Below are 14,987 nucleotides of genomic sequence, written 5' to 3' on the forward strand. Positions count from 1 at the left end.
TAAACAAAAAATGTTTATGATATGACAGTGTGCAAATGCATTGATTACACAATTATACAAATGTAAGTCTGCATTTTTGGTACATAATAAAATTATCTTAAGCACGGTTAATTACAAAGGCATTTTACCTCCATGAACTTTGCAGTAGCAAAGCAGTCACTTCCCTGATTCTAACTTTTCAGTTAATACCACACATGTTTATGTTTAAACGCGAGACCTTGACTTCACAGAAGCATAACACAGAAAGTTTTATGTTAAAACGAGCGCTAATAACGTCCAGTATTGATGCTCGTCTTCTGCAGTAAAGTTAGACTCAGGCACTAATCTCCTTGTTAAGCAGCCTTGTTATTAAAAGAAAAACACTTACCGATTAAATGTAACGCCGTCCGGACATTTTCCCTGAAGATTTGTGCAGAAAAATGCAGCACAATAAGAAGGCATTCCTGTATCGATGAGCGCAAAAGCGGAACTGAATTACTATCGTAAGATGGCGGCGTTTTTAGCTCATCCAAAGTCACGTGATGTCATGTCTATCCATATAGGTCATTGATTTCAACAGTTTTTTTAGCATAAATTTTCTTTAACTAATTATCAACTATGAACTTATTTATTACCTTGTGTATGTAACTTAGTCACGTAATGAACTTATTACTGTCTTTGAATAAAAGGCAGCACACCCGCAGCTCGACTTTTCAATCAGGCGAACTTGACAGACTGATGTGACGTCAGCCCGTGGTGGGAGTCCCATGCTCTGGCGGCTGGAGGCGGTGAAATGCAAACCGAGCTGCATTCAGCAGCTCTGGGCGCAGGCGAGGTGCACCCAGAATGGTCCTATCTCTTTTATTGAAGAAGAGCTACTGCACATGTACAACTTTTAATGAGATCTGTGGGCAAAGATTTTTGGGCCCCGGAGTGGAAATATGTCACCAATCAGACAACGTTGATGAACGAAATAACATTATTTATCATTAAAAATATTTTTCTTACACAACTAAAAATATGTATACATATTTTTATTTTATTTTTATTAAATTTTTTTTACGTCTTATTCAAGGTAATGTGAGTGGTGGGGCGGCGCCCCTGCGCCCTCTATTGGCCGGCCGCCACTGTGGACAGCTGCAGATTTAGTTGATCCTGACAGCGTCACTTTTGAAGCAGGGCCTTCTTTCTTGATCAGCATCCTCAGCATTGAAAAACATCACTGTGGACAGTGACACTGGGCTGTTCCTGAACACCCCAACTAATTTTCTATCATCTGAGGGTCACAGTTTGGATCTTCTTCCAGATGCTGGAAAAGCAGTGACCCATCTAAATAACTTCTACTTGTGTGCAGTTATTTGGACTGATGAGCTTTGAAGCTGAAATTGTTTAGAAATGGCTCCAAAAGACTTTCTCCAATTTAGGTAAATCTACAATTCTCCTTCTTAGAGCTTCACTGAGTTCCTTGGATGTTCACATTATTCTGAGTGTTGGTCAATCCAGTGAGGGCTGTCAAACAAATCCTGTTTTATGCTGACAAAGAGAAACTATAGACCGTAGGCAATCACGATCACTGACAAGATGTTAACAGGCCTTGGCTTTGTCCAGTTAAAAGACATTCATAAACATTCAGCACCACGATTTAGGTGAATGCATGAATGTAGAGTCTGTGTGTATAAATTTGACCGAGTATGGATTAGAATAAATCCACAATAAATTCAAACTTGTGCATCCAATTCAAAACAGTCACTGACATTTAGATAAATAATTTAAAGCCCAAAATGAATGCCATTTATGCCCATGAAGTGTGTATGTAACTGTCTGACCACAGGTGTAAATAAAGATTGGAACTTTTTAAATAAAATGTTTTAACTACATTTAGCTGATGATGCATGTAGTAGTTTGTGATCGGTGCCAGAAGTTTTGATCAAAGCAGCTTTAGGTAACATGAAGTGCAGCGCACAGTATGGAGTATTCAGAAAGGCTTCACAGGAAGTGACTTACCTCAGGAGTGTTGACCTGGCAGAGTGGCAGATGTCCTTGCTGTCTCCTGCATTCTGACGGTGGGAGAGGGGCACAGTCAAAGGGGAGCCGTTGGTGTATTCTGATGAACACTCCAGGTCTGCATCAGATACCACTGACAGACTGTCTGCAAATCAGTATAATACATTTAAATATCACTATTCTGCCCCTGCAGCACAACTTCAAGTTGTACAGCTAGACAGATAGTTAACATTATCAAAGAACTAAGACTCAGGTTTGTTTGAGGATTGGTGTCTTCTTTTTGACTAGCAAGGCCACCTGATTTTTATAACCTCATCAAAAACAACATATTTTGATACCATTAGATAGATCTTTTAAAGACAAATTCAACACAATTTGAATTTTTTTCATCGGTCCACTGGTTACCAACTTATTGTCAAAAACTGATCATCAGAGTGGGTCTAAATTAATACAGTTCTTAAACAGGCAGCAATAGAAAGTCCTGTGTTTAACTTCCTGGAACATCTGTTCTCACACTGGGCTGAAGCTGAGGAATCGCTCTGATTGGCTGTAATTTTTCAGATTATTCCTTCGTGGATGACACATGAGCAAAACAGTCCAAAGTGCCAGCTCCTTGCCAATGTCTGTCATAAAATGTTTTATTTCATCTGAGTTGAGAAATGAATGAATGAATTAGCCTGACCCAGTTAGCTATAGTGCTACCGTGCATCGTTTATTTAATGGATTAGGAAAATAGGGGATGAATGGTTTGTGAGTGTACAGGTGGCCTTGCTATTATGACCGTATGTCTCCTCAATTTTATTTCTTCAAACTTTTCTCCATTCTCAATGTTCCATATTTTTACTTGTAATACATAAATAACATCAAACACAGAAACACAACAAAACATACCATCTGTTGTCTGCTCACAAATGTATTCAGTGTTTGACATGTTTCCGTTTTGTCTTCACACATTAAGTATATAAAATAAATTAAATTAAACGTCTGCAGTAATGGGCGGCACGGTGGTGAATTGGTTAGAGTTGTTGCCTCAGAGTGAGAAGGTTGCAGGTTTGCCTCCTGACTTTTCTGTTTGGAGTTTACATGTTCTCCCTGTGCATGCGTGGGTTTTCTCAGGGTACTCTGGTTTCCTCCCACGGGCCAAAAACATCCATGTTAGGTTAACTGGTAACTCTAAATTGTCCTTCGGTGTGAGAGAGAGTGTGAATGGTTGTTTGTCTCCATGTGTCCCTGTGATGGACCTGCAACCTGTCCAGGGTGTCCACCACCCTCACACAATTACTGCACCAGTCGCCCCGTGACACAGAAAGGAAAGGCGGGTCGAAGAAAATGGATGGATGAATTTACAGTAAGGGATCATTGTTACTCTCCTATACAATAATCACAAAACTGACTAAACAGAAGAATGAGCTAAATGACCTTAGTAGACCATGCCAGCTGTCTCACACGTCAAAGCAAAATATAAACATTCTAAAACATATTACTTGACATTGCCTTCATGTAGATGACAATACTACAAGCTAAATCACACTATTTGACATAATATACATTCACAGATAAACAAGGCAACACAATAAGAGCACCAGTCAGGTTACCATGCTAAAGAAATATGTTATTTAGCCCGAAATAGTACCTTGTGGAATGTGTGACTCGTCATCCACCTCGCTTTGACTCTTGTCTGAAAGAAGGGCTACCTGAAGTATCTGGTACGGGAACCAAACAAACAAAAAATAAGAATGTCACATCGTGGAGTTAGTGAGAGAAGATAAACCAAGCCAAACACATTCAGGACCATCTAACTGCAGCTCATTATGTATCTAGTTCAGATATTATGCTAACAGAGACAAACAAACACGCTTACCAGCTGTGCAAAAGTAGTCACCTTTAACCGTTTGAAGATTTCATCTTTTCGATACCTGTAGTCTTAAAAAGACAAAGAAAAGGGCATCAGAGAAACTAACAGTCCTGAGGTCAGTAATTTCAGTCACAATGACTAAAAGAGCTGAGCTGAGCGTAAACACTTGCCTCAGTATAATCACAACCCTGGCCTGCTTTCTGATTCTTGAAGACTTTTCGCTTCACATCCAAGGAGCTTGAAAAACCTCCTTGGATGGAAAGCGAACCGTCTTCAAGAATTAAAAAGAGATCTAGTTGCCTTTGCCTAAACTTGCAAGAGCTACCACCAGCGTCTCCAGCAGCAGTCAGATCACAGCGACAGATACGAGAGACCACACAGATCTTACTGGCTGGGTTAGGTTTGTCACATACAACTCACCTGGGTCTTCCAAATCCTGCTTTTCTTCACCCCATTTTAATCTGCCACTAAACTGCAACTCCACTGTGTTTGCTCCCATTCTCCCTTCCAGCTGAAGCTGCCATCAATACGTGTGTTTGACTGTTCAGACTTGTTTTATCTATGCTGCTCAATCAGTGTAATCTCAATCTGATAAAACCCTTTTATTGTGGTTTTGGTCCATTTCCAGAGCAATTACTGTGTATGATCTGCCACTGGAGACTAAAACAAACAGTGTCACTCATCCCTGAGAAATCAGAGGGCGGTCATCCTCCACAAGAAATGTATTAACTGGGAAATATTATATAGTTAGGATGTATATATACATGCTATGGATTTTAAAGCATAGCGTGTATATATAAAGTCACTATTAATACTAGTTTTGTTGTTAAATTATGCATGTTTTGTAAAAAAGGATAGCCAGACACAGAGTTACTGATTTTAATTGAACTATGTTAGTTTTAAAAAGAAAACAAAAGAGTATTCCTTTTTGCCATTGAGACTAAAAGAACGAAACAAACAAACAAAAAACAAACAAACAAAAAACTCCACTTAATATGAAAACTAAAATGACTTTTTGTCCATTCTGATGATCAGAGAAATAACCAAATATTAAGGGTTTCCAAATGTTACCTACTTTTTCTAAGCTCCTCCAGTTTTTCCATATACTTGGTTGTGCTACATCCTAGACATGACAGTAACATCAGAGAGAAAAGAAAAAAATAAACAACAGATTTCAATTTTTTAAGACAAATAAACTGCATATGCATAAATATTTCTATTATGGCGAATACCTGTATCCAGCCGTGTTTTGACATGGTCATACTTTGCATTTTTTGGTATTCTTCTTCTCAGGTACTGCATAAAGAAAAGGATTTTTTTTTCTAGGTAAATCAGTAACTCTACAATAAAGACATTAAACATGTTCTTGTACTGTTACCCTTACGGGCTCACCACCACAGGTGATAATGGTATCTTCATTAGCTAACTAGTTAGCTTGTGAGGACAGCAACGATGGTTTTCGTTGGTCCCGCTTAAAGTACCAGAAAGCAGGTACCAAATATCAAGCTACTGAATAGAATAACCCTTTGGCGGCTAAATAAATAAAGCGGTATTGTCTATATACTGACTTTACCTCCTCACTGCCGATGCTCCGGTTAAGCGACATTTTTTTAAAACCGAAATACAAAACATCAGTTTACACATTTAGCAACGTCTGCATTGATTCGCCAGTGTATTTCTCTTGACCAATCAGAGAAGTCGACACTACGACGCTTCATCTACAGGACAAATTGACATTCGCCAGCTTGTTGCTTAGCAGCGGAAGACGCTCCACCTTCATGACCTGCAGCATTCAGGTCTGTCATTTTTTGTGCTATGTTGATTGTTTTTCCTAAAGATTATGTGCACGTTCTTAAAAATACAAATACAGTATTCACTTTTAGTTTTTTTTAATATACTGTAGTTATTATTTTATCACGAACAAACAATGAAAGACGTCTACCTTTCATTCCCCGTAGCTTTAAAATTGTTCGTGTATATTTATTTTTTTGCATTCTTATTATTCCAAAGCTAACTCAGCTATCAAATCACAAGAACAATTGACTCATTATACCAAATATGTCACGACGTGTGTGACTGATATTATGTGCTTTACTAGTGCGTTGCAAAAATTTCAGCTTGGATTCTCAAATTTACATTTTTAAACTAGATCGTGAACGCAGCATTTTGTCACCGCGAAGCAAAACGAGCCACAAGTGGGTACTTCGATTTAATTACTTATTTACGTCAAATGACTTGTTTTGCACTTTAAAAAGCGCTACATTCAAAGTGTAATGATGTTGCTGAAAACGAACAGCGTTGTCTGGGTTCGACTCGGCAGGCCTGAGAGCTAAGCCGAGGGCGGACCGCCGACAGCCATGGAGGACAGGAGCAGCGGCTCGGTTCAAACTTTCCCCGGCCGTCAACTCGCTCGGTGAACGGAAGTCATGGCGTCTGTTCTGGTAAGTTTACATCAGTCTGAACGCGTTTAATCCGGACGGAGAAGAAGCAGCGTGCAAACGTGAAAGTTGTCCGGGGCGTCGATAAGTTTGCTCGGTGTGTCTTTGCTAAGAGGATTTGTTTATATTTAACCAGGAAAGTCCCTTGCTCCACCCACACCCCCGGCATGCAGTCCTGTGTACATAATCTGTCTGTTAGCAAAATATCTCACGAACCAATGGACTGATTTTAATGAAACTCTCAGAAAGCAATAATTGGATGTGCAGCTTCAACTAATTAACTTTTGGAGTACACTGGATTCAAAATGGCTACCACAGCTAATTGACCTACGCAAACACAAAAATGGTTCTAACTCAATTAGTTTAACAGACACTGAGCAAAAATCTTGTGTTGTAGTAGCTGAGAGTCATCCACCATACATATGCTTAGTACTAACTAATCTCATTATTTGTTTAAAACTTTAGCATGCAAGTAAGCGAACAGCATGCAGTCTTTTCAGAAATGCTAGTTTCAGTTCTCAGTAAGAATTTAGAAGAAGACAAGGTTCTGTAAGTGGGGCTGGGAGTGTTGTTCTCAGTGAGTAATAACTATAAAGTTAAAAAAAATAAACTAGGACTAAATGAGAAGTTGTTTCCCTTACCTCCCATATTTTTTGAATTGCCTGTATATGATAACAGCGTTGTAAAGCTCTTGAAGTTCTGTTATGGTTATATTGTTATGGCTTTGGTGTACCACCACAAGAGTTAAAGTGGCCCCTGGACCCTTCAGGTTAGAAATCTCATTTACACTGGTGCCCTGTCCAAGAAAGACAACAGTTCAAAGTGGTATAACATGCAACACACACACAAATACACAAATAAAATTTGTTAACACTATAAAGAATAATAAAGGAGTCAGACGATATACTTTGTGCAGGAGTCCAATCAATACCTGGAAAAAGAAAGTCCATCCTTTCTCAGTTCCAGGGATTTATGTGTCAGGGCATAATTACAAATGGTCTGATATTTACTAGGCTCTAAAATTATTCAAATCCAACCTCAGGTGAGCAAAAACACACAACAGATTCCACAAAGCCAAAAATGCCACATTCCCTTTCCTCCGCGGGCCTGGAGCCCTAATGAGAAAGTTGTGTATAAAACATACAAAGTCCCACTCTCTGATCCAGCAGCTTGTACAACATCCTGCAGCAGCAATCATTTCTATTAGTAGTTGTTTTCTGTTGGACGTTTTCAGTATTTCCCATGGTTATGGAGGACTTTTGTCCCAGTCTTTATTTCAGTGTTGCTTCACTTCGTTGAGGTTTGCAGACATTAGCGTCTGCTCAGCTCTCTGAAGGTCCCATCCAAGCATTTCATCCATTTTGAGGTCTTGACTTTGACTGGACTGTTGCAACACCTTGATTCGTTTTTCTTTTCAGTCATTCTGTTGCTGTGTTTTGGACCATTGTTCTGTTGGTTTCAGTTTGGTCCAATCATCAGCTGTCAGACAGATGGCCTCTCATTTGACTCTTGAATCCTTGGGTCTACAGCAGAGTTCATGGTCGACTCAATGACTGCAAGAAGCCCAAAACAAGCCCAAATCAACAGTCCTCTACCACCGTGCTGGATAGTTGGTGTGAGGTGTTTGTGTTGATATGCTGTGTTTGGTTTTCACCGCAAATGGTGCAGAGCATTATGGGTAAACATCTCTACTTTACTCTCATCTGTCCCAAAGGACAAGAAGTCTTGTGGTTCATTTAGATGGAACTTTAAAAACCGAAGTCGTGCTGCCATGTCGTTTTTAGTGACGAGTTTTCCTCCTGGCAACTTTTCCCAACAAGCCATATTTGTTCAGTCTTTTTCTAATTGTCCTGTCATGAACTCTAGTCTTTAACCTGCTAACTGAGTCCTGTAGAGCCTGAGCTGGAGCTCTTCTGTTTTTCTGTTATTTCTCAGAGCATTGCACAGTCTGACCTTGGGGTGAATTTTCTATTTGTTATTAAATGTTTTCCACTTGCAATAATTTTTTCTCTCTGTAGGATGACAAACACCAAATTGTTTTGAAATAACCTGTAACCCTTCCCAGATTGATGGATAGCAGCTATTGTTTCACAAAGATCCTTGCTGATATCTTTCCTCTTTGACATTGTGTTGACACACGCCTGTATGCTCCAGAGCCACAAACTGCCAAAACTCCTGCTTTTATAGGAGGTGCTCACACTGCTGATGATCAGTTAATCAATACATCTGATAAGCAGCACCTGGCAGAAGATGGACTTTCTTTTTGCTAATGACTGAAATAAAAGAGTGGCCCTACAGCTGATCCTTGGAAACACTTTTAGCTACACAAAGGAAACGAGAAGCGATGCATTTTACTTCCACAGACTGAAATCTGTTTCAACTAAACCACCCAACAACAGTTTCTAACAGACAGTTCAGTACTGATAAGTCTTTGCTTTAGAAAAGTATATTTTCTGTTAGGTATTTTGGAGAAAGTATAATTTTTTAAAGAAAATCCCGTTTTCCTTTTTGGCTCTGTGTTGTCATTACAGGAGGACCCCACCCTGGAGAGACACTTTGCTGGACATAAAGATGCTGTCACCTGTGCAGACTTTAATCCAAACCACAAACAACTTGGTAGTTTCTGCCAATACGCTCTTTACAAATTCATGCATTGTTCCTAAAATTTTATATATTTGAAAAAAAAACACTAAAGCATATAACTTCTTAAAATGTGACAGAGATACAGAAATAAAAAAACATTAACGTATCATGTTTTTTCAAATCAGTTTTAGAGTTTTGTGTAAAATAATTATCTTTAAAACATCAGTAACAATCACACAATGATTTTCTAAGCTACCTTTGGACAACTTGTTCACAGTGTGGCCTTCATTTTTTACGGTTCTTTGAAAAAAATGTTTTTAAATATAATGGTGCAATAAAGTTGTAATCAAAAATGGATTTATTTGTTTAATAATTTATCCAACCAACCAGCTGTAATTTATATGTTGGCATAAATTTGTCCCTGACAGTTTTTTTTTTTCTGTTTTCATTGTGCTGGTTGCTCAGTTTTGTTACAGTCTCTGGGGCCTCTAACATGACCCTTCGGTTGCACTCAGCTGAGCTAACTTCGAGTAAAAAAATGTAACATCTGAAGGTAACTGGCAGCACAAGATCTTACTTTAAAGCTTCAAAGCAAAAGCAGGAAATGCACCATGACTTACCATGTTTCAGTTATTTATGTTTTTTAGACTTGTACAAATTTATTTTAATGTTATTTCACCTATTTTAACACTTTGGGCTCCACTAGATGAAATCTTAACAGACATCTAAAGGGGAAATCCTCAATGGGGGAGAGCTTTTTTAGACTCTGTATGTGTAAATTCATAACTGAATTTATTCTCTTTGCTTTTCTTTTGTCTGGCTTTAGCCACAGGTTCTGTGGATAAGACCCTGTTGATCTGGAATCTGGCTCTGAAGGCGAGGGCCTTGCGCTTAGTTGGTCACCAGGATGCCATCACAGGGGTGCAGTTCTCCCCATCTGGGACTCTGGTGGCTTCTTCCTCCAAAGACAGAACGGTCCGATTGTGGACACCTACCATGTAAACATAATTAAGTTAATAAGTACATGTTTAATTCACCTATTTAGAATGCACAACCCCAGATTCCAAAAAGATTGTGGGGTTGTATAAAATGTAAATAAAATGGAATGCAATGATTTGCAAATCTCATAAACCTCTATTTTATACACAGTGGAACATGGTAAACATAGCAAATGGTTAAGCTAAGAAATTGTACCATTTTAGGGGAACATAAGGTAATTTTAAATTTGATGGCTGCAACATAACTCAAAAAAAGTTGAGATAGGCAACAAAAAGCTGTAAAAGTTAGTGGTATGAATAAGAAACAGTTGGAGGAGTATTTTGCAATTAATTAGGTTAATTAGCAACAGGTCAGTAAGTGGACTGGGTATGAAAAGAGCATTTTAGAGCGTCTAAATCTCTATGAATTGAAGATGGGCAGAGGTTCATTAGTCTAAAAAAACTGTGTAAAAATAGTAGAACAATTTCAGAAAAATGTTCCACAATGGAAAATTGGGAACGCTTTTGGATGCATGTGATCTTGGGGCCCTCAGTGGCCTCTGCATTAAAAACAGGTCTGATTCTGTTCTGGTCATTTTTGCATGGACTTAGGAACACTTTCACAAATCCTTGATTGTAAATACAGCTCTCTATGCTATCCACTAATGCTGCTTAAAGCTCTATCATGCAGAGAAGAAGCCATACATAAATACTATCCAGAAACGCTCCTGTCTTCTCTGGATCAAAGCTCACTTGAAATGGACTGAGGCAAAGTGGAAAACTGTTCTGTGGTCATACAAATCAAAATTTAAAGTTCTTTTTAGAAACTATGGGTGCCACATGTATCAGCACATAGCTCAACAGCCTGCCTCTCTGATGGTATGAGGGAGCCTCTGGGATAGGCAGCTTACACATCTGGAAAGACACAATCAGAGCAGAAAAGAATATACAGATTTTAGAACAACAATATACCAAAGCCAGATAATGTCTTTTTCAATGAAGGACTTGCATACTGCACCAATTACAACAGCATGGCTTCATAGTAGAAGAGTCCATGTGCTGAACTGTCCTGCCTGCAGTCCAGACCTCATACCAGCTGAAAACATTTGACACAATATGAAACCAAAACAAATCATTGCACTCTGTTTTTATTTACATTTTACGCAACGTCCCAGCTTTTTCTGATCTGGGCTTGTATAAAACCTGCCTTGATGCACAGTTAGGTTCAGAAATTTAGACAGCTAAGTTTCACTTGAAGAAGATCCAGACTGGCTTTGAAATCAGTTGTATATGTTGATTTGTTTGGATCATAGGAAAGGAGAGTCGAGTGCATTTAAAGCCCACACGGCGGCTGTACGCAGTGTTGCTTTCTGCCAGCATGGCCACAAACTGGTGACTGCTTCCGATGACAAGTCTGTGAAAGTGTGGAGTGTTCATCATCTCTGCTTCGTCTACTCTCTGAACCAGCACACTAACTTGGTGCGCTGTGCGAGGTACTTTCCCCTGTCCAGCAGGGTTTCATCATGCATTAAAAAGAAACAAACATTTGATTTTACTGTCCTTTACATTTATTTTGTATTAATTCAGACACTATGTGAAACATCTGATAGAGGTACACTAAATAGATATATTTCAATGCTATAAGGTTCAGTTAGTATTTTAATAACACGTAATGTTCTTTATTTAGATTTTCTCCAGATGGACGGCTCATAGCTTCCTGTGGGGATGACCGGACCGTCCGGCTTTGGGACACGTCCACAAAGCACTGCATCAACTGTTTCACTGACTGTGGAGGGTACGTTTTCCTTATTAAAAAAAGCAGCATTTGTTGTCTTCTTTGCTTTTTTTCCATTTGCTGACATGTTTATATTTTTGTGTGCTTCCCTAATGTGATTAGTTTCATTTATTTAGTCAGCATTTTTCTTGCAGAGTTGACAGTAACTGTATATTCACTCGAAAGAACCACAACCTTTCCATGTAGAGAGTATTACAGTTTGGACAGGTGTTTTTTGTTCTTAAGAACATCTTTCAATGTAATTTGATTTAACTGTTTCGACAATTGTTCTGTCCATTCATTCGTAATATTACTAAAGCCGTGTTCATACAGAAATAGTTTCACCAAAACAATGGTTTTATTTGTTGTTTCTAAAAGAAATTATTGTAAACACGACACCATTTCTAGAAATGTTTTTGTCCACATGAAAACACCAGAAACAACCCAAAACACTGTAGTAACTATGCCAGGTAACACTGTAATACTACCACAACAATATACCAAAAACAGGAAACTAAGTGTGAAACATGCTCCTAAAGCTTACATGCAGAGTGTGAAATGTAAACACAACAAATAGAATAGGATGCCTTTGTGGTGTAGATTAGATTAAAAGTAGGACTATGACATCATCATTTTCAAAAAGCTGCGTTTTGGCTGTCTATATAAAAACACAGGAGTGGCGTTTTGAGATCTGTTTCCATCTCAATTCTGAAACTGAGAGTCCTGTGATGGACTTGCGACCTGTCCAGGGTATACCCCGCATCTCACGCAATGACTCCTGGAGATAGATACTAACTCCCCTTGACCCTGAAAGGAAAAACAAGTAGAGAAAATAGGTGGATGAATGGATGGACTTTGAAAAGAATACCATTTTGTGGCTCCTGAAACATCTGGCTGGTTCCCTATTTTTTTTTTTTTTTTTTTTTGTGAATATGCAAAAGGCCCGTGCCCACACAAACACAGCCTAAAAGGAATAGCTCAGGAAACCCATGCCAACCCTAACTATAGGATTTACTGAAAAGTCCTAAAAGTAAACGGGGTGTCAGCCTCACAGACAGAAACTGGAAGTTGGTTCCACCAGAGAGGAGCCTGAGAACTGCCTCCTGTTCTACTTTTAGAAACTGTAGGAACTAGAAATAAACCTGCAAATTAAACACAGTTGCCTGACTTTTTTATAGCACTAAATAATACAGTTTATTTCAAATGATCTAATTATTTATTATTACAATAAAAATGGCTGTATATGGTAATAATTAGAAGATGCAGCACATTAAGATGCAAGAATAGGAATCAAAACTTGAGGTTAGCCAAGATTCACAGATTTAATATTATTTTATATTTACATATATTTATATTTCCTTTTTGCCTGCTTCAGGTAACAAACTCCATTAATATTATTATTTTTTTTTTTTCAGTTCTGTTACATTTGTTGATTTCAACTCCAGTGGCACCTGTATTGCAACGTCAGGAGCTGACAGTTCAGTGAAAATCTGGGATCTGCGTACCAACAAGCTCATTCAGCATTATCAAGGTACAACGAGTCAGAGCTAAAATGATTCACTGCTAGGCATTTTCCTGAAATAGTCTTAGTTCTGCTTCCCTTCAGTCATGGCTAGAAATGCAGTTCTCAATCATTTGGGACTCGATTTTACACATACTGTGAAGCGTCTTGTTAGAACCCAGAATGTGATTTCACTGTGTTTGGATGTGTTTTAGTTCACAGTGCAGGAGTCAATAGTTTCTCCTTCCACCCGTCCAACAATTACCTAATCAGTGGCTCCAGTGACCGCACCATTAAGATCATGGACCTGCTGGAGGGACGTCTCATCTATACTCTCCACGGACACAAGGTGGTGCTGCAGCACAACCCACAGACATCAAACAGCTTCCCATTCATCCCTAGGTTTGGGGCAGTCTGAAAGGAGCTGCCCTAACTGTCCTGACTGAAATATTTGTTAGCTATATTGTTGGTCATTAATGGTGTTTTCTCTGTTCTTCAGGGAGCTGTGATCACAGTGGCCTTTTCAAGAGCTGGAGGTCTTTTTGCCTCTGGTGGAGCTGACAGTCAGGTTGGTACTTTATGACTTTTCAATAAATAGTACTGTTCAGACTACAACTATGTTTTTGGCATTTTGTGTCTTGTTGGCTTGTTGACAGGATGACTAAGTTTGTGTGACATTGGTGTGACTCGCAGTTCGAACAAGTGTTATTTCATATCACATGAAACAGTGGAAGAGCAGAGTGTTTATTGGTGACAAACATGATGCTCTCATCAACATGCCAACAATTTTTGACAGGATTTAACTGATTTCTTTGAACTGTTCATTTTACTTTGAAAACAAAACATTGTCTAAATGTATATGTGCCACCATAATCTGAATATTCTAAGTAGAGCAAGATGAAGAGTCTTTTCACATAATTTCTGCTAAAGTAACCATGTCATTAGAAATTGATGAGAGTGTAAAAGTTTAAACACCTTTTTCTAAACCTTTACACCACCATCAGTTTTGTATTATATGGTAATTCCACCAGAAGTATATAGCTGTTCCACAGAGCTCCACTTCAAAATAGCCAAACTATCCCTTGAAGGTCACGATGCTGTAGCAGTTTAATTAGTGTAAAAAATGTTGGGTTTTTTTTTTCAAACAAGTTTTGGTTATCCTGCAGGTCCTGCTGTGGAGGACAAATTTTGACAGTAAATCCTATCAAGACGTTCTACAACAACACAGCTGGAGGTCCACCCCCGATCCCCCGCCCCACCTGTCTGACATCCATCCCAGGACCCCCCACCTCCACCACCCACAGCCCGGGGCCATTCAGGTCACTTGAGCTTCATTTTAACACATCAAAACACAAAACTAACTTTACAAATTTACAAATTTGTGTGTACCCTTTTTTTTTGTTAAATAAAGAAAAACCTGTAAAGTCATTGAAATAACCTGAAACTGACAAAAGTAATAATAACTAGAAAGTTCCTGGAGAAACTTTGACGGGGCCTGCCACGGTGTGCGTCCGTGCTGAAGCAAGATGGCTCCAAGAGCTGATCAGTTGCAGACAGGAATCATAAAGGGCTGGTCCTAAAGATGTGAGGAGTCCACCTCCGAAGTTTGATCTGTCTACTGTAAACGGTTGCAGAGTTAAAGCTCACAGGCTGTGTGACCTTGACCATTGACCTTGTGACCTTGAACTCTTTGGCATGGATCCCTGACCCATGAGGGTTATAGCTGTGATGTTTGACTTTCCTACGTTACATGATTGCAGAGTTAGAGCACGCACAATTTTGCTCTGAAATTTTTACACCGCTAGCTTTGGCGGCCATCTTGTTATTTTAACTTTGCACTCAGTATGTAATAGGCCTCTGTCTCAGCTACTACCAT

General features: G+C 39.0%; 2 protein-coding genes across 9 annotated transcripts in view; one reads left to right on the plus strand and one right to left on the minus strand.

Moving 5' to 3' along the window:
* The window catches only part of cep41 (centrosomal protein 41), a 15,001-nt gene extending 9,453 nt beyond the window's left edge, over positions 1-5,548 (minus strand). Inside the window, exons 1-6 of the mRNA XM_017436896.3 lie at positions 5,412-5,548; positions 5,071-5,134; positions 4,914-4,961; positions 3,845-3,906; positions 3,617-3,686; positions 1,984-2,128 (exon numbers count right to left, since the gene is read on the minus strand). Coding sequence (XP_017292385.1) covers positions 1,984-2,128; positions 3,617-3,686; positions 3,845-3,906; positions 4,914-4,961; positions 5,071-5,134; positions 5,412-5,444 — 422 coding nt within the window. The 5' untranslated portion in view covers positions 5,445-5,548. The remainder of the gene's footprint in view (positions 1-1,983; positions 2,129-3,616; positions 3,687-3,844; positions 3,907-4,913; positions 4,962-5,070; positions 5,135-5,411) is intronic.
* Positions 5,549-5,985: 437 nt separating this feature from the next.
* poc1b (POC1 centriolar protein B) overlaps positions 5,986-14,987 on the plus strand; it is a 75,670-nt gene continuing 66,668 nt past the window's right edge. For 5 of the 8 annotated variants that reach the window (XR_005233759.1, XM_037978407.1, XM_017436893.3 and 2 more), the window contains exons 1-9: positions 6,040-6,279; positions 8,808-8,892; positions 9,686-9,857; positions 11,150-11,329; positions 11,524-11,631; positions 13,026-13,141; positions 13,327-13,460; positions 13,611-13,679; positions 14,278-14,430. Coding sequence is in view for 7 of the 8 variants with exons in the window: in XM_037978407.1 (XP_037834335.1) it covers positions 6,265-6,279; positions 8,808-8,892; positions 9,686-9,857; positions 11,150-11,329; positions 11,524-11,631; positions 13,026-13,141; positions 13,327-13,460; positions 13,611-13,679; positions 14,278-14,430 (1,032 nt within the window). In the remaining variant the exon portion in view is untranslated. The other 3 variants (XM_025010758.2, XM_017436894.3, XM_025010761.2) reach the window with 3 other exon arrangements.

The sequence above is a fragment of the Kryptolebias marmoratus genome, linkage group LG11, assembly GCF_001649575.2.
Source record: "Kryptolebias marmoratus isolate JLee-2015 linkage group LG11, ASM164957v2, whole genome shotgun sequence".
Taxonomy (NCBI): domain Eukaryota; kingdom Metazoa; phylum Chordata; class Actinopteri; order Cyprinodontiformes; family Rivulidae; genus Kryptolebias; species Kryptolebias marmoratus.